This window comes from Electrona antarctica, assembly GCF_951216825.1.
Source record: "Electrona antarctica genome assembly, chromosome: 15".
NCBI lineage: Eukaryota > Metazoa > Chordata > Actinopteri > Myctophiformes > Myctophidae > Electrona > Electrona antarctica.
In genome coordinates, this window is record NC_136796.1 from 16,984,248 (window position 1) to 17,008,473 (window position 24,226).

Sequence of the window (24,226 nt, forward strand, 5' to 3'; positions counted from 1 at the left end):
TAAAGATATTTTCTTACAAACTGGACATTCCTTTGTGTACTTATGTTTCCAACATTCCTGCAGACAGGCTTTACAGAAGCTGTGACTACATAACAAGATAACAGGATGTTTAAATATGTCAAGACACACAGAACAGGAAAAATCTGCCTCTGAAAAGGACAGTTTCCTCTTTCTGGAACAGGAAGCCATTAAATCAGCCATTAAAGAGAGAAGCTATACCAACACTCTGCTCAAGACAGGACATATATTCAGTTATGACATCACAATGATGTCACTGTAGCGCTTGCCCAGCAGTCTGCCCGTGGTCACCCAGGCGGATGCGTTGCGAGGTCGCTTCTTGCCCTCAGGGCGTCTTATTGGTTATATTACTGTTATTGTGGGCTTTAGAAGCGAGCTATGTTATCTTCGCTATTATTCCGCCCCCTTTGACGTCATGTGGGTCATATACACAGCAGCAGCGACCTGCCTAACTCCATTAATGTGGGCTCAAGTATGCACATGCACTATTGTTATCGTACATCTTTATTCCTGGCCCTGTTGGGCTGTGACATCATGTGGGTCAACCAATAGGTGTCTTTAACTACTCCCCTGTTTTTTCAGTTCCTTGTCAGATCTGTTGAATGTCACAGTGTTTTGCTTAAGCTTGTTCCTGGATTTCAGGAAATAAAATAAAATAAAATCTTCAGCATTTAGACTGCTCTGCCTCTGTGCCTCTCTGTCCTGCATTTGGGTCCTACCTTCTTGACTCACCGTGACAAATTTCTAGCTGTGGGCAGCGAGCCCTGCGTAACCGTTATTGCCCCAGTATGTTATTTCCCTCGATCCCTCTGTGACGACACAAGTTAGTTCTATGGACCTTTTACAGAACTTGGATGACACTTGATTACTTCATCATCATACATCATACATCATACACGATCATCGTGATAAAAGGCTCACTTCACGCAGGTGTGATTTTTGAGGGGCACTAGCCCCTCCTATACAGCTTTTGTCCCCACACGTCTCAATATTTGCCATTGACAATGAAAGGAGAAATTAGGTAAAATGTCCGCTAAATCTTGTCCCCACACGTCTCATATTTGCCATTGACAATGAAAGAAGAAATTAGGTCAAATGTCCGCTAAATATGACGTAGATTTAACCAACCAATCACATACATTCAGTTTCAGGTTCATGAGATGATGTATGATGAATTGATGATGTATAATGATAAGAGCGCCCCTCACTTCACACAAACATTAAATGCCATTGACAATGAAGGGAACATTTACGTCATCTTGTCCCCACATGTCTCAGAAATTAGGTCAAATGTCCGCCAAATATGACGTAAATTTGTGGCAACAGGCATTATGAGATGATCCATAATAATGTACGATGATAAGAGCACCCCACACTTCACACGGGTGTGATTTTTGAGGGGTGCTAGCCCCTCCTACATACAGCTTTAATATTTGTCTTTCAACGATGCTTGTTTAAGAAAACGCCATAGACAATAAAATAGTTTGTTTTGAGGACTAAAACAAACATTAGTACCCGTTGCTTAAACAAACATTATGTTGTAATTGATGTTGTAAGATGATAAGAGCGCCCCTCACTTCACACGGGTGTGATTATTTATTTATTCTGTTTGAGCTGTCATTCTGAATATTAGTGGAACATTAGGGTTGTCGTAAATCCATGTATTTCAATGTGTAAGCAATTTTCTGGGTTCCTTGAAAACCCTGTATATACACACAACTAGAAACACAAGCCACAAGGAATGAATTAATGTATTCTGTCTTGCCATTTATATTAGATATTGTGATGTCACTCCTGTCTGATTGGACATTATATTGTCCAATCAGAAAAGGGACAGAAAATAGATTTTTGGGGTTACAGTTCTCGGACCTAGACCTAGAACAATAGTGTGTTTTGCCTTCAGCAACCACACTAATAATGCACCCAACTGTAATAACCCATAGTAGTTCATCACTTGGTGCCCTCTCATTAGCTGGTACCCCAGAGCACTCGACCAATGCTTTCCATGGATAATCTGGCCCTGCTGAGTGGGTCTGTGTGTGTGTCTGTGTGTGTGCGTGCGTGCGTGCGTGCGTGCGTGCGTGTGTGTGTGTGTGTGTGTGTGTGTGTGTGTGTGTGTGTGTGTATGTGTGTGTGTGTGTGTGTGTGTGTGTCCTTGTACTTTCATATACACAGCATATCGTCTGTGTCGGGTGGAAACCTCATAAACTGTTACTTTTCAACATTCAAAATCCTAAGGAGCAAAAGTAGCAGATATAAAAGCTCAAAATGTGTTATTTAGAGTCACATTTGAAGCTTGTAGATTTGCTACTTATGATGCTTTTGAGTGACGCTGTCATATGATCAAGTAGAGCCCTTCATTTACCAGAAAACACAACGTAGTAAGACTATGGAGATAAGAGGTTTCTGCCCAACAGCGACAATATTTATCCCACAGTGACAGATTGAGTCATGGTCACGCAGACACACACCATGCACACATGACCAGGTCACTGTGACATCACACTGATTTATGGCCTGATTTATAGCTACTACTGTAGGGAGTAGAGTTATATATGTCATGCATTGTGAGCTTGTAGATTGGTTGTTTTCCGATGCACGGCACAATGCTCGTTGCGCAAACATATAGGCATATAAGTTTAGATCTGATTAGTTCCCCCCAATATAGGTGATGCTACAGTTCAAGAGGTGGCGACTGTGGCTCAAGAGGTAGAGCAGGTCGTCCAATGATCCATGGGTCGGCGGTTCGAATCCCGGCTCCTCCTGTCTACATGTCGAAGTGTCCTTGGGCAAGACACTGAACCCCAAATTGCTCCCGATGTGCTGGTTGGTACCTTGCATGGCTTCCGCCGCAATCGGTGTATGAATGTGTGTGTGAATGGGTGAATGTAATGCACAATCTATGTAAAGCGCCTTGGATAAAGGCGCTATATAAATGCACCATTTATAAGAGGTTAATGTAATAATCACACCCAGTGTGAAGTGAGCGGTGCCTTGATGACGGCGTGTGGTGATGATGTCTGATGATGATGTATTGACCCAAATGACGTCACAGGGGGTGGAATAATAAGGAATAGTCACACGTTGGAGCGGTTAGCAGCGCTCAAAAAAGGAGAGAGAGAGAGAATTTCCCTATCATACAACAATTTGGCTGCCCCCCATTATTAACTCTGAGGACCCCCTAGGCCTAGGGGTCCCAGACCCCTGTTGATTGGTTTGTAGTATAATGCCACTTGCATAAGTATAAGCCATGAGGCCCATAGAGGCAGGAGTCTATCTCCTGTTTCTGTAGCGTGACTGCATGAGGCAGCTTGATGTACAAGTACACCCCCTGATCATGACGTTAGTATGTTGCAGGGACTTGCCCCAATACAACCGTTGATGCTGAGTGCCAAGCAGGGAGGCAGCCATTTTTAGAGTCTACCAACCTCCCAGTCCCAGGGCGGACACTCAAGCCATAAGGCCACTGAGCTGGTTAACTGGTGGCTGGATAGCCACTTGTATACGATTATATGACTTTTTTTTGCACACATATACAAGACACAATTATCAAATCAAATATCATTTCCAACGAAACAAATGAAGTGCTTCACAGAGCATACAAGCAGGAAAAAACAGAGGAAAACAAAAAGAAGAGAAACACATACTAATATATGCAAGCACATCAAAGGTAGGCTGTGAGGGCCAGGGTAAACTAATTACACATTGAAAGGAAGAAAACGTTTGTCTTTATTAAGGTTTTGAAAACTGTCAATGACCAAGCAGAGTGGCAGGGCATTCCAGAGACTGGTTCACTAACACACTAACCCTAAAACATTTCAGATGACCATAATATTCAAAAGACCTAAATCAAACTCTGCTGTCAAAATCAACACTTCTGCCTATATCAGACACAGCCAGGAGCGACTGGTCAGCCGACCTCAGGGCTCTGGTTGGTGTATGGTATCTCAGGGCTCTGGTTGGTGTATGGTATCTCAGGGCTCTGGTTGGTGTATGGTATCTCAGGGCTCTGGTTGGTGTATGGTAGTCCTATTGCTATGTTTGCAGTCTGTGGCTGGTGTGAGTGTGTTGAATGATGTGTTGTATGTCAGGGCTAGGTCAACAGCATGCTGAGAACAGTGTGCTGCTGAGAACATATGTCCACACAGCATCCAGAGGAGAGGAGAAGGCAGGAGAGGACAGGGGAGGAGAGGGCAGGAGAGGGCAAGAGAGGACAGGGGAGGAGAGGGCAAGAGAGGACAGGGGAGGAGAGGGCAGGAGAGGAGAGGGGAGGTGAGGAGAGGGCAGGATAGGACGGGGGAGGAGAGGGCAGATATAGGACAGGGCAGGATAGGGGAGGAGAGAGCATGCGAGGAGAGGAGGGGAGGAGAGAAATCATTAATAATGTGTACAAGGGCATCAGGACCATAATGTCGTTGTGTGTGCGTGTGTGTTTGTTTGTGTGTGTACCGTCAGACCGATGCAGTGTCTGTCTGTCTGTCTGTCTGTCTGTCTGTCTGTCTGTCTGTCTGTCTGTCTGTCTGTCTGTCTGTCTGTCTGCAAGGCCTGTTCACCTTATACAGGTGGTTCTCTAAAAGCGGGGTCCTTGGTGTGGGTTCCAGGGGGTCCCCAGCTAAATGAGTTAATAGTATCAAAACCAGTTTAACTACTTTAATATTTTCTATTTTCAAAACAATCTTGAAAGAAATTTGAATGTGATATATTATGTTTGAAACATTTTAACAACACAAATTGTATGGGGGTCCCTGGCACAAGATCTTTTCAGATGGGGTCTGCGGATCTTTGACTTGAACATTTTTGAGAACCACTGTACTGAGCTTGTAGATCGGCAAGGCCCCTGTGCATGTGCACACTTGGCACAAGCCATAATTCATCCCTGCCCATAGGGTGTAAGCACACTTAATTATTGTATTGCCATCTACGCTTATAAACGTAGCTAGGCTATTGGGACCTATCTATGCCAGCTACGCTTATAAGCGCAGACAACCGTTTAATCCATATATGAACACGCGTCCGTCAGTTTACCTTGTAACATTGCTCCAGCTAGTATAGACCTCCGTCACCACCAGCGATGCGATTTTTAAATCCAGCTCCGTTGTGTCTCCATTATAACCTGATTTTCAAAGCGCCGTATCTCCAAAGGTTTGAGAGCTGTCCATGGTGCATTTTGTATCGCATCGCTGAGAAAATGTAGCTGCTTGTACTGCTAGCTAAAGGCTGTGGGCTAATGCCAGTGGTGTTGTTCCCCTTCCGGAGGCCCCCACCTTCCTGTTTAACCCGGAAGGACAACAACCTCCGTAGAGTGGGCCTGCGTCAAGAAACGCCTACACCAGTTTTTAAACAGGCTCTCAGCTGCATCTTAAATCTTCGTGATGCTACTGTCTGGAGTGGGAGTACTGATAGGCTACTCCCAGACAGACAATGCAAGATGTAGCTTACAGCAGGCGTCTCTTCCGGGTTTTTAAACAGCTGGTGGATGGAAATGAAGCTCGCTCGTGGCTTCAACTTGCAGCGTCGGCAAAGCGTTTCTGTTTTTTTTGCCGACGCGTCAAGTTGCAGCCACACACGAGCGTCATTTCCACCAGCAAGAGATGCCTGCTGTAAGCTGAATCTTGCATCTTCTTGAAGCACTGTCTGGGAGTAGCTCTATACAGCACAGCTCTAGTGTTGCCATGTCTGCTTATTGTAAGTGACTTGTTTTTCCTGTAAAGTTGGGCTTGTTTTGTGTGTAGCTGCTTTTTTGGTCTTGCTCAAACATTTTCATGTCAAGGACCCCCAAATGAATCTGTGGACCCCCGTCTGGTAGGATGTTGTGCCCCCTGTAACAGAGATTTGTGTTGTTAAAATGTTTCACAAAATATCTTTCTTTTCTTTCAAGATTTATTTTGAAAATAGCCGATCTGCAAGCTAACAACGCAACATTGTGACACGCTGTGAACTTGTAGATCGTCTATCTTCAAATAGCTGAGATACAGGTTTAAAGTGTCACGTGAGCCTAGTCCTTTTGGGCTCGTTTTCAAAGACCTTGGTTTCTTAATACTCTCGCATAATCTGGCAACTCTGCAGCAACCACACGCAGCTGCAGGCCCTCATCTAATTGCAGTGTGATTGCGTGCAGGTTGCTGCTATGCCTATAACTAGTGCAGGCATGCAGGTTATTTGTTACCGAGAGAAACAGACAGACACACACTGCAGTGCAAGCGGAGAGAGTGTTGTGTGCAACTATTGCTTTATCTAGTCTGTAGGTGTTGGTCTGGAAGGTTGATCTTTAATCTGTTGATGTTTTAATTGCATGGAAATAATGGCTTTTGGAATTCATTTGGGGTGAGTTTTGCTCTAGTCTGAGGTATAGCTAGTTCTGGTCCATAGCTCTAATGCCTCAACACTATGGACCAGAGAGGTATAGCCATGCAAGTCTGCATTCAGAATCATAACCTGCTTCATTGTCAGACCACAGGTTTTTGAAAGTGGGTGAAGGCATCGTTTGTCCAGTCCTATTTGTGAACTTGTGTTTTTTTTGTAAATCAATATACTTAATCATGCAAGAGTGTCAAACATAATTTAGTGAAATAAGCTCATGCTCCATGCTCGATGCATTGCGATGTGTTGTGACGTGAGCTTGTAGATTTACTTTATTTTTTTTACTATTTAGTATTTCTTACATTTTTAGAAATACTAAAAGGTGGACCAGTTTCCACCTCCAAGTGAGGGGCTATAGCCTGTCCTATGTCCAGCTTTTAGTGTGTCCACAAACTGTCCTACACAAACATTATTTAAATTCCCATTGACAATGACTGGACAATTTACTTTGTCAATTTTAAAACCTTGAAGGTGAGGATGCAAATTGTGATTGGCTGGAATGACATGATGATAAGAGCACCCCTCGCCCACTTTCTTTTCCCTGTTCTTTGAGAGGTCCTAGCTCTAAGGGTGCTAGCCCCTCCTATACACAGGTTTAATGTTTGTCTTTAGTTCAATGTTTGTTTTGTAAATGCCATTGACAATGAAGGGACATTTTATGTTTTAATGTGCCATTTACATCATATTGTCTCTTTATTGTTAATGGTGTTTAATGTTTGTTTGCACTGTTTGTTTTACATCACCTAAATCAACATGAGTTAGACATTAATATATTAGTGCCCCTCACTTCACATGGGTGTGGTTATTTATTTTTAAATATGGAATTGAGAGTTACAATATCCACCTGACAGAGAAATCTGGTTGTATGCTTGGATTATCCCATCTGTAAAGTTTTGATTAAAAATAGATGTTATGAGGTACTTTGTCAATAAATTCTGTGCCGGTGATACTTTTGTAAGTGTTGAGAGTTTGGAAGCACTTGCTGAAAATCAACGGTCCTTTGTATACTGTAGGCCTGTTTCAAAATTGCACAATGTAGGAAGCAGCAGACCGCTTCCAAACTCGGACATGGAATTTATTGACCGAAAGTGCCCATACCATGTCTATGGTGTATTTTTATGAAACTTTCTGTACAACTTCAATGTTGCTGACGTTGTTTGGCTGTATGGGCTCACTGTCAAGAGTTGGTATTGCAACTCTAGATCTTAGTTAAGAGTTAATAATTGTGGCTAGGTATCTCCAGGAGTTTGGACAAGGTGCAAAAAGCAGCAGCTATCCTGCCTATAGCTGCTGCTGCTTGGCCAGGCTGTTTTGTGGCCGGGCATCAAGTCTGCCTGAGAGTTCCCAGATGGGAGCAGGAGGGGGAACCCAGTGTACTCTCTGCTGCCCCATCTGGCGGAGTCAGGTTAGCAAAAAGTAGCAGGTAATACAAATGTTGTCCTGTGTCGTTTGACTGTAGTATTTTGTGTGTACTACATTACAGGACTGTGCTACTTTGTCTGCTGGTACAAGCAGAACATATCGGCTGTTCATGGAATCAAGGTGAGCTGAAAATGTGCCTAACCCTACCACTCATTTTCAACATTGAACTATGTCATTAATATACCTTAGAGTTGTTGTGTGGAAATGATAATGCCCCCTGTTCTGTTTAGCCTAGAACTGGATCAGGTCTAGAACCTGTGATCAATGACATCACGAAGATGTACTCTTTAGCCCAATTCCAATACCCAAAATCTCTGCCACTTGCTCACTCACACTCAGTCACTCCAGCATGGCAATTATGGTGAAATTGGTGACCTGCTGAAATATGTTACCATCTTGTGGACTTCACACAACGGAGGTCTTTAAATATGTGGCCTGAATACTGCTAGGTTGAACTCTGCTAATGAACAAACTGCAACGATTTGCATTCAGACCCTGACATTATGTGATGTCTTTCTAACGCCACCATGCTGGTGTGAGCGAGTGGCGTATGGAATTTGGCTTTAGGCTTGCAAAGTAAATCTTCGTGATGTCACTGATCACGTGACATGATGTGAGCTTGTAGATCTGCTGTTTTGCGGAATGCATGCCTGTTACCTTCAATGAGTGACATATCCAGATTAGGGATGCTGGGGTTCATGCAGTGACTAAACCATTATACATTTTTAACTATTGTGTTGCAGCAAGTGAGTCGGTTTCCAAAGGACGGGGCATCTACCGATATGCTGGCTTATCACAACAACAGGGCGCGGGGGCACGCGTTGGTGACAACGGGGGACATGGCGACGGCGGCCTCGCCCAGAATCAATTCAGAGCAGCCTCCATAGTATCCGCTCCGGGCAGGGCCCAGAGGGAAGGCAGCGGCAGCATTCACCGAGGGGACGCAGCGACTGGCGGCAGCATTCACCGAGGGGACGCAGCGACTGGCGGCAGCATTCACCGAGGGGACGCAGCGACTGGCGGCAGCATTTACCGAGGGGACGCAGCGACTGGCGGCAGCATTTACCGAGGGGACGCAGCGACTGGCGGCAGCATTCACCGAGGGGACGCAGCGACTGGCGGCAGCATTCACCGAGGGGATGCAGCGACTGGCGGCAGCATTCACCGAGGGAGCGCAGCCAAGTTACGGCCACACAAGGTACACATTATGAGCTTCTTGGATCAAAGTCTATTTGTACCTGAGGCAGATTCTACAAAATGTCTTCTAAACTGTTTTCTGGAGAGGGGAGGAGACAAATAATAATATAAAATAATTTGCACAAATTGTCGAATCCAAAGTATAAGCTAGTGGTAAATGGCTACACGGATGCTTTCCTGGTTTTAATGGGTTCAAAAAATGTATTTGTATGACAATTATTGGACCGTTTCTTCTGGTGACCACCCTTAGGCGAAAGGCCACCACTGGAAGAGGTTTGGGTTTGGGCTCTCTACGGACATCGGCAGTGGAGCTAAGACCCGAGGCGCCAAACTCCAACGGCGGAATGGATTCACTCCACTTAAGCCTTATGGGAAGGGAATATGTAATCTGATCACAAGGTTATTATCCACTTAAAGCCTATATACTTGTACTTGGTTGAGCGGAGTCCATCAGGGCTCTATACTATTGCATTGTCTTGTTTTCACTATAGGCCTATGTTAAATATATTCTCTGAATGGGCATTTTTTGTTTTGTAAACTGCTACTTTGCTGCTTGTGTGACCCTGTAGTGTGTAGTATGATAATGTAGGGTGTTAATTTACAAAAGGCAAAGTTTGAATATAGAGATGGAGTGTGCGTGTTTCATTAACATTTGGTTAACTATAATAAGCCTGTGTTGGAATCCTCTTCCAGGGAAAGATCAGCACACGCATCAGAAGGACTGGCATCCAGCTCATCCCAGCTCTTTCAAGGTGACACACGTCTTGTTGGTGACAATATTCCCCATGGCTCGTTCAGTGGAGGAACAACATTTATTTCTCTTCTAGTGAATTCCCCCCCCCCTCCCCCCACTCTGTCCTGCTGGAGAGCTGAGCGGTGCCAAACACTGGACAAAGTACTCAACTGCAATACTCGAGTAATATTTGATCGGCAGTGTCTATAATCGACTCTACTAGTATTCAAAAAAAGTACAATTGCTGCAGTTAAATACATTTTCCCCAAACTCAAAGATTTTCCAGATATGTTGTGAAAAGGGCAGATCTACAAGCTTTACAACATGTGACATGATGTGAGCTTGTAGGTCTGCTATTTTCATGACTTGAAATGGGGCTAAAGTACTACACTCCCTGCCTAGAAATATGTAGTAGTCACAAGTGCAATATTTGTCTTTGTACATTTTTATTAGATGCGTTATGACTTTCACTACAGTATAATTCAACCACGTAAATAATGTACAACCACTTAAACCCTACATGGTTGTGCGGAGTCCCTCAAGGCTGTAAGTGTATTTTCTGGTTTTGCTCTACTGTACATTAAATGTCTTCGCAGGAAATTAGCAGATCTGCAAGCTTACATCTTGTTTGACTTGTATGCTTGTAGATCTGCTATTTTCCTCTGGTTTTCCCTTGTGTGGTTAAGTAAATCTACCTAGTTACTGTCCACCACTGCTGCCAACATTCGAGGAGTTCACTGGCTTGTTGGAACGCACTGTTGAACCAGACTAATGAAATTTCTCCCCCTTGTGTTTTGTCAGCCTCCCACCAGCCTCCAGCTCAGGAGAAAACAAAAGCCGTCCATCCTGCTCTCATCAGGACCGGACCTCCAGCCAACTCTGGTAGGAAGCCGGCCGGCCTGTTTCAAGGTGACTTTTCCACAGACGTGCGCCGTCCTCCCCCCTCCACCTCCTCCGTTGCTGATGTCAAAGTGGCTCCTCGCTCCTTCAGAGAACAATCTGTTAACGCTGCTCCTCGGTCCTTCCCCGGAGAGAGGATCACGTCAGGAGAAGACGATACCGTTTCTTGGGGTACGTCGTCGGTCAAAGTCGCTGGCCAGAGGGTGCCATCACAGCAGGGCTCCTCTCAAATGTCCCAAACTATGTCCGCTAGCGGTCTGTATCCTGTGCCACCAATCCGCCGCCTAGCAAGCGGTCTGTATCCTGTGCCACAAATCCGCCGCCTAGCAAGCGGTCTGTATCCTGTGCCACCAATCCGCCGCCTAGCAGCTCAGAGAGCCTTAAAGGCTGAGGAATACACTGTCAGCTCAGGACAGATCAACTTCGTCCGGAGTGCAGACCTCCTTCCCCCCAGGCGTGGCCCGGCCCCAGCCGTTGTCCATAACGTCCCCAAGAATTTGGGAGGCGTTGCTATAAGAAGGGCCAGTGAAAATAAACCGCAACCCACGAGACCTGCCGCCATGCAGGGACCACCACCACCACGCAGGGACCATCCGAACAGTGACTGGATGACTGTATGGCCGCGACCGGTCACTGAGGCCAGAGACGCTGGTATGCCACAACCTACAAGAGCTCTCTACATAAACCCCCCCACGCCTCCACCACCTGAACCCACCCGGAGAGCTTGGGTGACCGGCCAGAACCTCAACAGACCTCCTCAGAACAGTGAACGGATGAAGTTATGGCTGGAGACTCAGGCCAGAGGCACTGATTGGCCACAAGCTACAAGAACCCGCTACATGACCACCCCCACACCTCCACCATCTCGACCCATCCCCAGCAGACCTAGGTTATTAGTTATTTTAAATGTATTTAGCATTGACTTCTTCAGTTTAGTTTAATTGGTTTTTAATGTATGTTTGCCAGTTTAGGTGTCATTTTATTTAAAGTACCTCAAAATTGTACTTGAGTATATTTACTTTGCTTTTCCACCACTGGTTTTTAGTTAACTGTAATGACTCATTTTCAACCCCCAGACCTCAACAACAGAGTCTTAAATGGTTCACAACCGCCAGACCTCAAGAACAGCAGGGGCCTAAATGGTTCACAATACAACGTCCGTTTGGTAAGCTTGAATGGCTTTTTTTTTTTTTTTTCCCCAGGTCTGTGGGTCTCAAACATTTTCATGTCAAGGACCCCCAAATGTATCTGCTTGCGGACACCCCCCACCCCCTATTTTGAAAATAGATTGTGCCAGGGACCCCCATATGAGATCTTAACATTTTCAAATGTCTGAGATCTTTTTTTTTTGGAAGAGATGTGTTAAACCACTTACTAAATTATTCTACAATGTCTTTGTTAAAAAAAGAAAGGCAGATCTTGTAGATGGCTAAAGTATAAAGCTAATGATTATGCTGGGAACCCCTTAAAGGCTCCCTTTTTTGAGAACCACTGCTCCAGATTATACTTTTTAATTTGATGCTATTATTAACTGCTTCATTCTCTTTTCCATAGGTGCAACATTTCCCTGAGGACAGGAGAATCTTTTATATTGAATAAAAATCTAATATTTGAAAACTTGTGACTTGTTTTTATTCACTGGTGGAAGTAACTAGGTAATTGCACTCAAGTACAGTATGTACTTTTTTTTTTTTTTTTTTTTTTTAGGTCTAATGGCTTGATTAACCTATTTCTATTGATACAATTGACATATTTGCCTCTACTACATCTCTGTTATAGCATACTCTCACACACCTATTTGACAGCTTTAGTTACTTGGCAGATTTAGATTACAAAACATACACTTTTTTTTTTCCCCCCCCTTATTTCATATTCTGAATGCAGGCATAGCCTATGATATTTGGTCATTCTTTCCTGCACTGAATTGAGCAGTTGATAGTGGAGTTGGTACCATTAATGGTTGTAGGGAGGGTAAATGTCAATTCACTTTAGTTGTCTGGTGGTTCACAACCTGTGGGTCCATATCCCCAGGGGGTCCCCACATTTCTGGGGGTCCCCAGATGACGTGAAGTGACACTTTAAGGACTAAGACTTATCTAAAGAGTCCATTACTGCATCAAAAGTAATCAACAAACTATACTTTAAGAATTGTAAGGTGAAAATTGGAGCTCTAACTTGTGAGCTTGTAGATTTGCTATTCCAGTTTCTGGGGCAGCGAGAGTTGACTGCTTCAACTACTACTCTGAGTGCTTATCTGGGGGTGTCACAGCCTGAAAATGGGAACCACTGTTTATAACATTGATTCTTAGTTCTTTGGAGACCACAGCTAAATCATATAGGAACCAAATGCACCCTTATGGGTCTGTAACTCATGAGTGTACTATTTTTTTTTTTTTTTACCATTATATTGATATTGAATATGTGTCTAACATTTATAGACATTAATCCAATTAAATGCAATATAATACTAAATAGTCATAACTATGTATCAATTCATAGATATACATGTGGGGAACATCAAATCTTTATACCCCATTAGCCTGCGCAATGCTTTACCCCCTCCAACTCTATACTTTCCCATTTTACCACGAGTTGGCGCCATCTACTGTTCAGAGCAGTGCATCACAACATTTCCTAGAACGGCTGTTTTTCTATAAAGTCAGTTGCGTGAAGAGAGGGAGACGGTAGATGTCTTAACTTTAGTTTAAACTCATTAAAAAACCGTTTCAGATATTTAACGGCTGTTAATAATCATTGACTACTGCAAGGATGGACATTTGCCTTTAAAAAGTGACGACGCCACCGGCCACCCCCGGACGGTCACCTGTGTGTTGGAACAGTGACGTCCATTGATGTTCCAGCCTTTCAAGGTACATTTCTCGATTTCTGTCTAAAGTTGTATAAGTTTTGGAGCAGTTTGAATTTAATCATCTGGCCTTAAAGATCGCACATTTAAGGGATTAAAATGTTGACGTTCACGTGAAGGATTGTTTAATAACACCCGGAAGGAAGGAAGGTAATCTAACCTGCGGATGTTGCGACCTGGCTGCACTGCTGCAGCTGTAAGTAAATCTACTCAAGTCAAATTATATGCAGAGTTTAAGAGAAGTAGACAAGTATTTTATTTATCGGTAACTAATCATCCCCCGACGCAGTTTGCCAGTGACTTGGTTAATTCGATTTGGGTGGTTTGAAAAAGACACGTTTTGTTCTTTTTAAACGCCAGTGTTTCTAATGTAAACATTGATTTCAGAACCTAGCTGGGCCTTTGTTTGTTTGCAACTTTTCGTGCATGCATGTTCACCGTGATATGATATATGTTTTACCCTTTTTAATGTCAATGCCAGTTTGATATGCATTGGTCCGTAGACCCCCAACAATGGTAGCCTACTGCAGGGACCCCAATATACACTGTTAATTTAAACGGTGTACAAACGGGACTAAAACGAGTAGCCCTGCTGGTCCCAGATCAGCTAATTACATTGGGTTTAGACTATAGTCTAAACCCCATGTAAACATGCTCTAAACATGCTCTTAGAGCATGTTCAGGGTAGGTGGGGAAGAGTAGGCCTACATCTGGGCATATCGATGTAAAATCGGCTATTTTGTCCAAAATGTAAAAAGCAACAAATAGGTCTAATTTAATGGTGAGTGTATATGACGATGATCATGCCCATTACATCATTGTCAGACTTAATTTCCTTCATTATCCTTCAATTTGTTTATGCCCCAAAATGACTGGATATAGGCCTACTGGTGTAAGTGATATTGTTATGTTTCAAACAAACACCTTTTTAATGTTTAATTGCAAGTGATGGCTAAAAACAAACATGACAATATAAAATTATCCAGAAAGGGGGGTGATATCAGATTACTTTTAATAGTGACATGTTGAACAGAAGAACCAGTTTGATGACTTTGCCTCTAGATACCTGGGGTGGGGTGGGGGTATTTGTCACAATATTTCCGTGTGCAACAGACGTATCCTTGGTGGATATAAAGTTGTTGTTTGGGGCAGTAATCCATGCAGGTGATTACTTTTCTAAATGTCACAGTTTGGAAGTGCTAGTTTTCAATATTGCACTGTCCTGCTGCAGTGCTGCCTCCTGCTGCATTATGTGGAATTTAGAAACGGGTATGCAGACCGTTGACTCGTTGAGTGATTTACTGATTTACTGTTCTGTCTATAGAAGTGTCTATTTGTACGTCTCTAAATGTTTTGATGATTTGAACATGGTGGACCCTATTGGAAACAAGTGTAATGCTTAATTGTGTCGTCCACTCACAGTTAACAGCCTTTGTATTGAGTTTGTGCTTGAAATGTACTGTAATTCTGCAAACTGTTAATACATTCTTCAATCAATCAATCAAAACAAGCGTTTCCTACAACTCCAATGCTCCATGCTGCTCAGCCACTCAGTCTATATGAGGAGGAGGAGGGGGGGGGGGGGGGTCCCGGTGGAAAAGTGATGCATGTGCATGCTCTCTATTCCAGTGGTTACCAAACTTTTTCATGTCAAGGACCCCCAAATTGACACTCATTAGCCAGCGGACCCCCATTTGAAGAGATATACCGGGGACCCCCATAAGAGAAGATTTTTAAGGCTCTAGCAGTGATTCTCAACCCGTTTAATTTCAAGGACCCCAAGTTTGACTTGCATTAGGCTACGGACCCCCCATTTAATGGCATTTCTATCTCTGGGACCCCCAATTTATATTGTAAAATCAATGTTAATTTAACAGTGTACAAATTAAACCAAATGGACCCGTTAGGGTCCCCGGGCCCCACCTTGGGAACAACTGCTCTATTCTATCTATATGATATCATACTAGATGACTACAATAGCCGAGAACAATATAATCAATTGTTTTGCTCTTTGATTGCAACGCTGTAACTTGACATACATTTCAACTGATTTCCTTCCATCATACACTTTGTTTCAGACCTTGGGACTGTGTGTGAACGGTGAACCATGTCAGGCAGCGCCACCGGGCCCAAGACACACTGCTCCCCGGGGCCCGATGATGACCCCAGCCTGTCCCACATGAGCAGCCAGCGGTCCTCGTACCAGGAGAGATGTGTGGACCCGCCAGAAGACGGTAGGGCCTACTTTGACAATTAGTCAAATTTGTAATCATGGCTTCCCACAATAGGCTCTATACCAAGGGCCCAGTGAGGCTCTCCAACGTTGAAGCACTCAGCCCTAGTGGGACTGCAGGCGGACCCGTGGAGTTTTGACGAGGAAACCCCATGCAGCTGGGCTTTAACGTTGAGCGCCCGTTTGCACTTCTGCATTTTGGGCACCAAATTTTGGTGCCCAAATCGAAAATATGCGGAAGTAGATGGTTCTTCTGGGTGCTTCAAAACACCACTGAGCAACTTCCACTGAAATGAATAGCGGGCGGGCGGGGCTATCGTTCCGGTTCAGTCTCTATCCTTTTAATACTCTATGCTCTATGCATTGGAATTAGGAAAGAAAGGTGTTACCAATGATACTATTACTAAGGTTTTGTTTCATTCCAGTCAGGGTGCTGAATGATATTGTGCATCACTGTGGCTCACTGGAAACACTCTGTTACACCAGTGGGTCTCAAAGTGTGGACCTCATGGTTCATTGAGGGGGTTCCAAATGGACCTTAGGGGTGTGTAACTTGAGAGTGTACAAATGGAGTGTGTGCATCTGTACACAATTTCTTTCCAATATGGCAGCTGTGCATATGAAATTAACATTATTGTCCGATTATTGATGTATATGATATATTTATCAGCAGGAATATAGCACAAAGTAGCACATGTCTGTTTTAATAAAGCGTCATAATTTACAGAATTATTACAACTTATTTACTTTTGACAGCTTCAAACATTTTGCAGATGCTTGTCTCATTTTTAAGATCTTAAATGGACTTGCACCTCCATCACTGAAACAGTTCATAGATCGAAGTGACAGTGGTGATAGAGCAACAAGGGCAACTACCAGAGGAGACTGTGAAGTGCCAATCAGTGTGCCAATCAGTGTGTTTGGTAAAACAGTCTTCTCTGTTAGAGCCTCCCATCACTGGAACAGTCTCCCTACAGAAGTGAGAGAGACCTCAAACTATTTGACCTTCAAATTCAACCTGAAGAGGTGGCTAAAAACAAATGAAATCTGTAATCATGAGTAATTATCAGCTCTCGGATAATTTCTCAATTCACTCTGCGGTTGTTTTGTCCCCTGTGCAATGTTTTATTGTTCTTGTATTGTATTGTACTGTATGTGTTTTTGTATGTATAGTTTTACTACCATTTGTAAGAGCCTGCTCGGGGACTACAGATGTAAGCTTATGGCTAACTCGGACCCATTTACATGGATGTGAAAACTGACATGTTGATTAATGAGCATTGTCCCTGTCAAATAAATAAATACAAATAAATAAATACAATTATTTGTATGTATTTTGATTCAAAAATCCATACATTAACAGGAATGTAGTAGCACAACATGAATGTGAAAGTAGTGTTACGTTTGTGACAATAACAATATTTTTTTTTGTCATGAAAAATAATTGTGATCTCGGCCGTTCGGGTGTCGCAGTAGTCAAGTGCCTGCCCACAAATTCTCCGTGGTGCATCTGATCATCTACTCTACACGAACACAATTGGCCGGTGTTCGGGGAGGGAGGGTGGTATCGCTGCATGGGGCGGCGGCAGGGAGTGTTGGGCGGGAGTAGTAGGACGAAGGCTTCTACGTCCTCCGGTTGGAGCTCCTCACTGGCAGCAGCAGTGACAACACACAAATGTGTGTGAGGAGGAATCGATTGGTATAACGACTAAATGGGGGAGGAATAGGGGTAAAAAGCCCAAATAATCCTAATTATTGTGATCTCAATATTGATAAAAAGTAATCTTGCTAATCATTGGGCCATAATCCTGCAGCGCTACAAGATGACTGCACCCAAAGCAGGACAGCGCACAGTGTTCATAAAGCCCACCCTAAAGACGCCAATGGACAGGGGTCCGAGACCATCGGCTTCATCCCGGGCACGGCTGAACCTGCCGGCTCTGGGGCCCCCCAGACTTGTGGGCCCTGTGGGGCCACAGGGGCCTGCAGGAGCCTGGTGCGCAGCCTCTACAGGTAGGGCTGTGTCACCAGCATGAATTTGTCGTTTTACAAATAATTGTGATTTGACTAATTTTTATTGTGTTAATAAATAAAAATATAAACATTTGTAATCAAAATAAATAATGTGCTATGGCCAAAACAAGCTATATTCACAGGGATTAAAGTTTTTTAGATTCCATAGAAACCAGCCTCTTTTATGGAAGCATGTTGCACAGCAAATATAGCCGAAATTTTGGTTATTATTTTCAGATTATAGCAATTGAAGTGGTCAAACAAGCAATATGTTCAGAAGCGTCTTCCATAAAATCTTAATAGTCTCAGATATTTCATATAAAAGCAAAGTGGGCTCTGATTGGTCACCCACAACTCTGGGGTGAACAGAATGAAATTCAAACAGGAGTGCCAGACCAATCTCCCCAGGGATCTTTTTTCCCTGTGACAGATTCGTCTGGTTTCCAGGCTACATCAGATGACCTGAGGATGGTGTAGTTACATCGAAATTGTCATTTCATCCTTGCACCCTATCAATAAAGGCTCCAACTGTCCAATAATCTGCACTGCCTTCATTCTATTAGGCTATGTGTGATAGCTTGTAGATCTCCAAATTCTGCAGTTTTTGAAAAGTAGATTTTGAGGCCACTATATTGCGGCAATGAGAGAGACCAATGCGGTCCATCTCATCTACATCAACATATCCACTTAGGCACCTGCAATATGATTCCTTACTTTGCTTTTTGTTGTTTTACCCCCCCCACCCCCCAAGTGTTTATATTGTAGCCAGTTTTGTGCAGATTGGAGCAACTCTTGTGTTTACAGGTTGTGCCAACGTACCATCCTGGCACCGTGCTTGGCGCCCAGCGGTGACCACACCTCCACGGACGAACCGGAGAAGATCAGCCTCCGTACCGGGTCGAACCCCGGTCCGAACGGAGAGGAGGACACGGCTGATTGGCTAGAAGACCTCCACATAGGCGGAGTCAAAGTGTACGGTCACAGGCAGGATCTGGTCGTTTCAAACGATGTTCCTTCCTACCAAGGTTATTATAGTTTAGAATTTGTATTAGCTTTTATTTGTGTTTAGTTTTAAATTTCAGTTTAGTTTTGATACATTTTTCAAAGCGGGGCTACTACCGGTAGTTTAGTTCTTATTTTGTGAAAAGGCTTAGGTTTATTTTATTTGTTTTTGTGTTCATTTCCAGATGTACAGTACAAGCTCACAACATGACAACACGTGAGCTTGTAGATCTGTATTTCAACTGGAACATTTTTGAATATTTAAAAAACGATGTTAACACATTTTATGAAATATTGACAGACTAAGACTAATGATTGTCTCTGCTTTGTTAGTTATTGTTAGTTAGAAAGCCGAATTTCCTTTATTTTAACTAAAATGTTTTTCTTTCCTCCTAGCTTTAGTTATTTTGTTAGTTTTATTTGACTGTAATAAACCTTCTTTGTGTTCAGCAGCGCCACCCGGAGGCCAGTGTTTCACCAGCCCGTCGTCCTTCTACGACTCGATGTACGATGACGAGTGGGATGACGGTGGAGAGGGCGTGGACTCCCTGATCACCAAGAAGCTTCTGGAGCTCTACTCCGAGTACCAGATAGAGGAGCTGGCCAGGTAACTCTTCACTCAACACACGATTTAATTGATTGACTGAATACTTAATATGAACAGCACAGAGGTACAGTGAAAAAACATGAAAAGTTGTGCAAATATTTGACAATTTTTTTATCAAATCTTTGCTTCTGGGGGTCCCTGAAACTGATCATTTTCAGTTGTCCTTGACATAAAGTTTGAGAGCCACTAATTTAGCAACAATAGTTGTCAAACTCAAATCAGTTTGTTTTGGGATGTCTGGAGCATAGCTTTTTGTGACATATTGACATTCTTCAGCTCATACAAAAGCCAATTACAGACGAAGGGTAAATGGGATCAATGTGTACTTTTTTCCTCGTAAAAGTAGACATTCAGGGCTTTCATTCGATGTATAGTATGTATAGGATATTTTCTGTGTTCATTTTTATAACTGCCTGTCAACGTCTTGACATAAAACAGTCCCTAACTAGGCTTTCTGTTCAAGAAGAGCACGTTACTACAAAAGCAGGTGTTACATAAAGGTAAATATCTCCAGAATGGAAGATGGTAAAATCATTTCTTTTTTAATTGGAGTGGACAAATTAAGCTTTCTTTTGAGGTATGCGGTGTACTTCTCGCTATAAGAGAACATTTGCTGTCGGTCTTGGAAAAGGTTGGTCATCCAATGCTATCAGCGTAGCGTCAGGCCTAATCAGACTGCGAGAGCCGTTCGCGTGCATTGTGTTAATGGGTTAATATTTACATGGAGATTCATCAGCATCGAGTGGCTGGTACACTGACAGTCTTTGTGTTTTGGCTCTGTGGGCAGGTGCCGCTGGAAAAGGAAATCTTATCAATGTACAGAAGCACAAAGTGCTCTAAAATCTCTGGCTGTGTTGACTCAGGACTTGATGAAACACAGTGGACCAAAAGCAGCGCGCACACACGCACATGCCGTCATTGGGAAAATACAGTAACTTGTTCAACTCCTCCTTGGCAAGTAAAGTCAAGTAAATGCGCCACCATTGAACGATAACCCACCATGCCTCCTCCTATGTGTCCCAGGGACACGTCTGAGTCTGTGTTCCTGAAGAAGACCTCCGACATCAACCAGCTGATCAACTCCCTGGCGGAGGAGCACCAGCTGGACCAGCAGGAGGCCGAGTGCCGCCTGGTGCGCGGCATCATCCGCATCAGCACCCGCAAGAGCAAGAAGAGGAGACCGGCGCCCCCGCCGTGCAGCGAGCGGACGCTGTCGGACAGCGGCAACGAGACCATGAGGGGCAGCGACTCCGTCTCGTTCAGCAACAACAGTGAGTTTAAACCAATTTAACCCATTTAGGCCTGATTCTAAATCATAGAAGTTTTCTGAAATACCTATGTTTATATCTCAGTGCTCAATATTGCATGTCAAGGACCCCAACATTTTTATGTAATTGGCCGCCGACCCTCATCTGAAAATATGTGGTTCCGGGGACCCCTCAGAAGCAGATTTGAGTTAAAAACGTTCACTCTGAAAGAATATATATTCAAAGATTTAAAAAAAATAGCAGACCTACAAGCTTGTAGCGTGGCACTCGGTGCCGTGCTATGAGCTTGTAGATCTGCTATTTTTTTTAAAAGTTTAAATAATGCTTAAAACACCAAAAGGGGTTCCCGCCCCAAAACGGGTTAAGACCTGAGGCCGATTCTGCACATGTCTTCTAAATCCTGACGGTTTGCCGAAAAACTCCAAAAATTGTAATGTTTCAGGGACCTCCAGAAGCAAAAATGTTTGTTTTAAAAGTAATGTATTCAAAGATTTGCACACATTTGCACGATCAAAAAGCAGATCTACAAGCTCGTAGTGCAGAGCGATATGAGCTGGTATCGGATGTACAAGCGTTCATCGACGGAGCATAGAATATTAACACATGAATACGGTAGTTGAATACATCAATACAAATAGCTATATTTATATTTATATAGTATGTCCACATACGTAGCAGCAGGTTTCCACAAGCAGTTAGACATAAGGATATCAGATGACTACAAATCCCACAATGCCCATAACGTCCCTGTTTTTTATTTTGTATTGTGCTTCTGCCAGATGACTACAAATCCAACCCTAATATCCAGATATCAGAACAGACCAACTCTGATGCCTTTGCCAGGAAGATGAGGAACTATGGAGGTATGGTAACGTTTTATTAACCATGGCTGTAGACACTGTAACATACAGTGTTTATATACTGTGAATAAAGTTGGGATCCGGAACCGGATCCAACATTGAGGAACCGGATTCGGTTTCCATCACATTTGGAACCGTTTCTGGAGCCAGTTTGATCACACTGTCAGAGCCGCTATGTGGACTTCACGTCTGCTATACCAGTGGTTCCCAAAGTCCTTGAGGGAGTTCCAAGGGGTCCCCAGCTAAATGATAATTAAGAACCAAATGGACCCTTATGGGTCTGTAACTCTGAGTGTACAAATGGAACCAAATGGACCCTAACAGGTCCATTTGGTTCCGTTTGTACACTCTCAGAGTTAAATTAACTTGGTTTTTACAATATACATTGGGTCCCCGGACGGGTCATACCAAAGACTATAAAAATGGGACCCAATGCCTCCCTGCTAGGCACTCCGCATCAATGGGTTGGATTGGGGGTCAAATCAACTAATGATTCCCGAGTGCGGCGCATGCTGCGGCTCACCGCTCCAAGAGATGGGTCAAATGCGGAGAACAAATTTCACTGCAGTAACCTGTGTGACTAATCGTACGACTCTGACTTTGGACTGAACTGAAAATAGGCCATCTCTGTGTTTCATTATCTATTCTGTATCTTTGAGTTGTATATGGAACTATTGTGTCTGAAATAAAGTTTATCATCATATATGATATATATATAAGTAAAATAAATTATATTCTTTAAAATATAGGAATCATTAAACCGTTAAGGAATCAGACCACTAAGAGGGAATCGTTAACTGGAATCGTGACAAGTTGACAACCCTAAATAAAAAGAAGCCTAACACTTATCTGTGAAAGTGTACAAATGGATTTGTAGTCTCTCACAGTTAAATCAACACTTTTTACCCCTCCGCACATGTGTGGAACACATGGGTGTGGTGTGTCTGGTGACAGTTTGATCACAGACAGCTTGCAGTGTCACTGTCGCATAACTAGACCACAAAGAAAACAATGCTTTAGAGTTACTAAGATACCAGGTAAACATCAAGCCTGGTGTCTGTCTAAACAACTGAGTTTTTGAAGACTTGTTTTTATTGTGGTCCTATGTGTGTTCTTTTTGACCTAAATTCAACAAAATCAACAGCCAATGTTTAATTTGGCCCTGGTTGCATTCTGCCAGTTCTGTGTTGTAATGTCCTGCTTGTCTCAGAGCGAGGACAACCATGGAAATAAGTCACTGACTTTCTTGTGTTTTTCTTTTTTTAATCCATGACATTTCCTTGAGAAGCACGTAAGCTCGTGTTTTTCTTTTCATCATGACGTCTAATAATTAAAATAAAATCAAAATGGATTCTGATTTGTCCTCCACAGATTCAACCTCTCACACTGAAGCACAATCTTCTGGCGTGCAGCTCATGCATTCACCTATGAGAACATGACTCCTCGCTCATTCCAGTTCAAAACTTTCACCCTTCCGGTGCGCTGCTCGGCGGGCTACACTGCCCCTCACGTGCCTTTTTAATATCTTGATTTATTTGTAGCGTCGATATGTACGTAAATCGTTGGGGATTATGTAGGAATGTGTAAGATGAGAGTCTTAGAAACTGTTCTTCTGATCCTGTGGATTATGAACTCCTGTGGAACATGCTTGTCGGTGGAAATCCAGCGGTGGAGAGAGGCACACAGGCCATTTTGGAGGTGTTTTGTTGTTGCCTACAATGACATGACCACAATGAGGCACCCAGGGGGAATGTGGTAAATAATACATCATAATGTATACCAGTGGTTTTTCAACCCCAGGTCCATTATTTATTCAGAATTTGAGCCGCATGGACCACCATTTGTTGAGATTTAGCCTCTCAGTTGTTGATTTCATGCAATTCCATGCTGTATTCAGTGAATTGATAACAGGCAAAATAACAATTACTTTACATTCTCTAATTGTGTAAATGTCTTGTAAATAAAGTAATGCAGATCTTTAACAATAATGTAACTCTTGAGAGTAAATGGACCCTCATGGGTCCATTTGTTTGGAATATTTCGCTCAAGAGTTAAAGGGATAGTTCAGATTTTTTTAACTTAAGTTTTATGAAACACTTGCCATTAATATAGTGGTTGCAACTGTATTAATTGATTTTTTTTACCCCTCTATCACACAGAACTATGTTTTTTGTGTCCATATCACTACGCCCAAAAAATAGTTCCATGTGATAGAGGGGTCAAAGTTGAACGAAAGTCACGCTAATATTTTAGAAATAGGTCAACAATACAAATTACGTTCGTTTTGTGGATTCATTTACTTTTACTGCGTGGCCCCAGTGCCCCCCACAAAATGACCGGAACTACTTAATATTGACCAAAACCAGAGCAGAACTCCCACCACGGGACTCTGGCAATCAATTAATACAGTTGCAACCACTATATTAATGGCAAGTATTTCATACAACTTAAGTTCAAAAAATCTGAACTATCCCTTTAAAGCTCTATAAGGATCCATTTGGTTACCAAATCCATCATTTAGCTGGGGACCACCTGGAACCCCCTCAAGGACCACTGGTTGAGAACCACTGTTGTATGCTAATGAGGCTGCGCACGCTTATCCGACACACCAAATTCCAGCATGCTGAAATCACCCGTCGCTTCCGACATGCGTTGCTCTGTGCTTGCAGTTAGGCTTAGGTTGGGGTTTGGGGTAGGTTGTCGGTCTAATGACAGTCGGGATTGATAGTATGCTGGAACTAAAGCCT

General features: G+C 43.1%; 2 protein-coding genes across 3 annotated transcripts; both read left to right on the forward strand.

The window, feature by feature from the left end:
* The first annotated feature begins 6,172 nt into the window (after positions 1-6,172).
* LOC306938303 (uncharacterized protein) lies at positions 6,173-12,247 on the forward strand. The gene is made up of 8 exons (XM_079522419.1): positions 6,173-6,342; positions 7,862-7,920; positions 8,544-8,998; positions 9,248-9,396; positions 9,691-9,749; positions 10,532-11,519; positions 11,707-11,795; positions 12,185-12,247. The coding sequence occupies exons 1-8, from the start codon at positions 6,311-6,313 to the stop codon at positions 12,199-12,201; spliced, it is 1,848 nt and encodes a 615-aa protein (XP_079378545.1). The 5' UTR covers positions 6,173-6,310; the 3' UTR covers positions 12,202-12,247.
* A 1,186-nt stretch (positions 12,248-13,433) lies between these two features.
* On the forward strand, positions 13,434-23,378 carry kdf1b (keratinocyte differentiation factor 1b). 2 transcript variants are annotated; one of them, XM_079522189.1, is made up of 8 exons: positions 13,434-13,500; positions 15,575-15,730; positions 17,544-17,742; positions 18,547-18,767; positions 19,195-19,351; positions 20,375-20,622; positions 21,399-21,482; positions 22,851-23,378. In XM_079522189.1, the coding sequence occupies exons 2-8, from the start codon at positions 15,604-15,606 to the stop codon at positions 22,916-22,918; spliced, it is 1,104 nt and encodes a 367-aa protein (XP_079378315.1). In that variant the 5' UTR covers positions 13,434-13,500; positions 15,575-15,603; the 3' UTR covers positions 22,919-23,378. The 2 variants fall into 2 exon arrangements, with proteins under 2 accessions (XP_079378315.1, XP_079378316.1); XM_079522190.1 differs by having other exon boundaries at positions 19,198-19,351.
* The last annotated feature ends 848 nt before the right edge of the window (positions 23,379-24,226 follow it).

Coding starts and splice junctions, on each gene's coding strand:
- LOC306938303 (XM_079522419.1), top strand. CDS start 6,311: ATGGAAATAATGGCTTTTGGAATTCATTTGGG. Junction 6,343..7,861: donor GCTTTTGGAATTCATTTGGG/GTGAGTTTTGCT, acceptor ACTACATTACAG/GACTGTGCTACTTTGTCTGC. Junction 9,397..9,690: donor ATATGTAATCTGATCACAAG/GTTATTATCCAC, acceptor ATCCTCTTCCAG/GGAAAGATCAGCACACGCAT.
- kdf1b (XM_079522189.1), top strand. CDS start 15,604: ATGTCAGGCAGCGCCACCGGGCCCAAGACACACTGCTCCCCGGGGCCC. Junction 15,731..17,543: donor TGTGGACCCGCCAGAAGACG/GTAGGGCCTACT, acceptor ATAATCCTGCAG/CGCTACAAGATGACTGCACC. Junction 21,483..22,850: donor GAAGATGAGGAACTATGGAG/GTATGGTAACGT, acceptor TGTCCTCCACAG/ATTCAACCTCTCACACTGAA.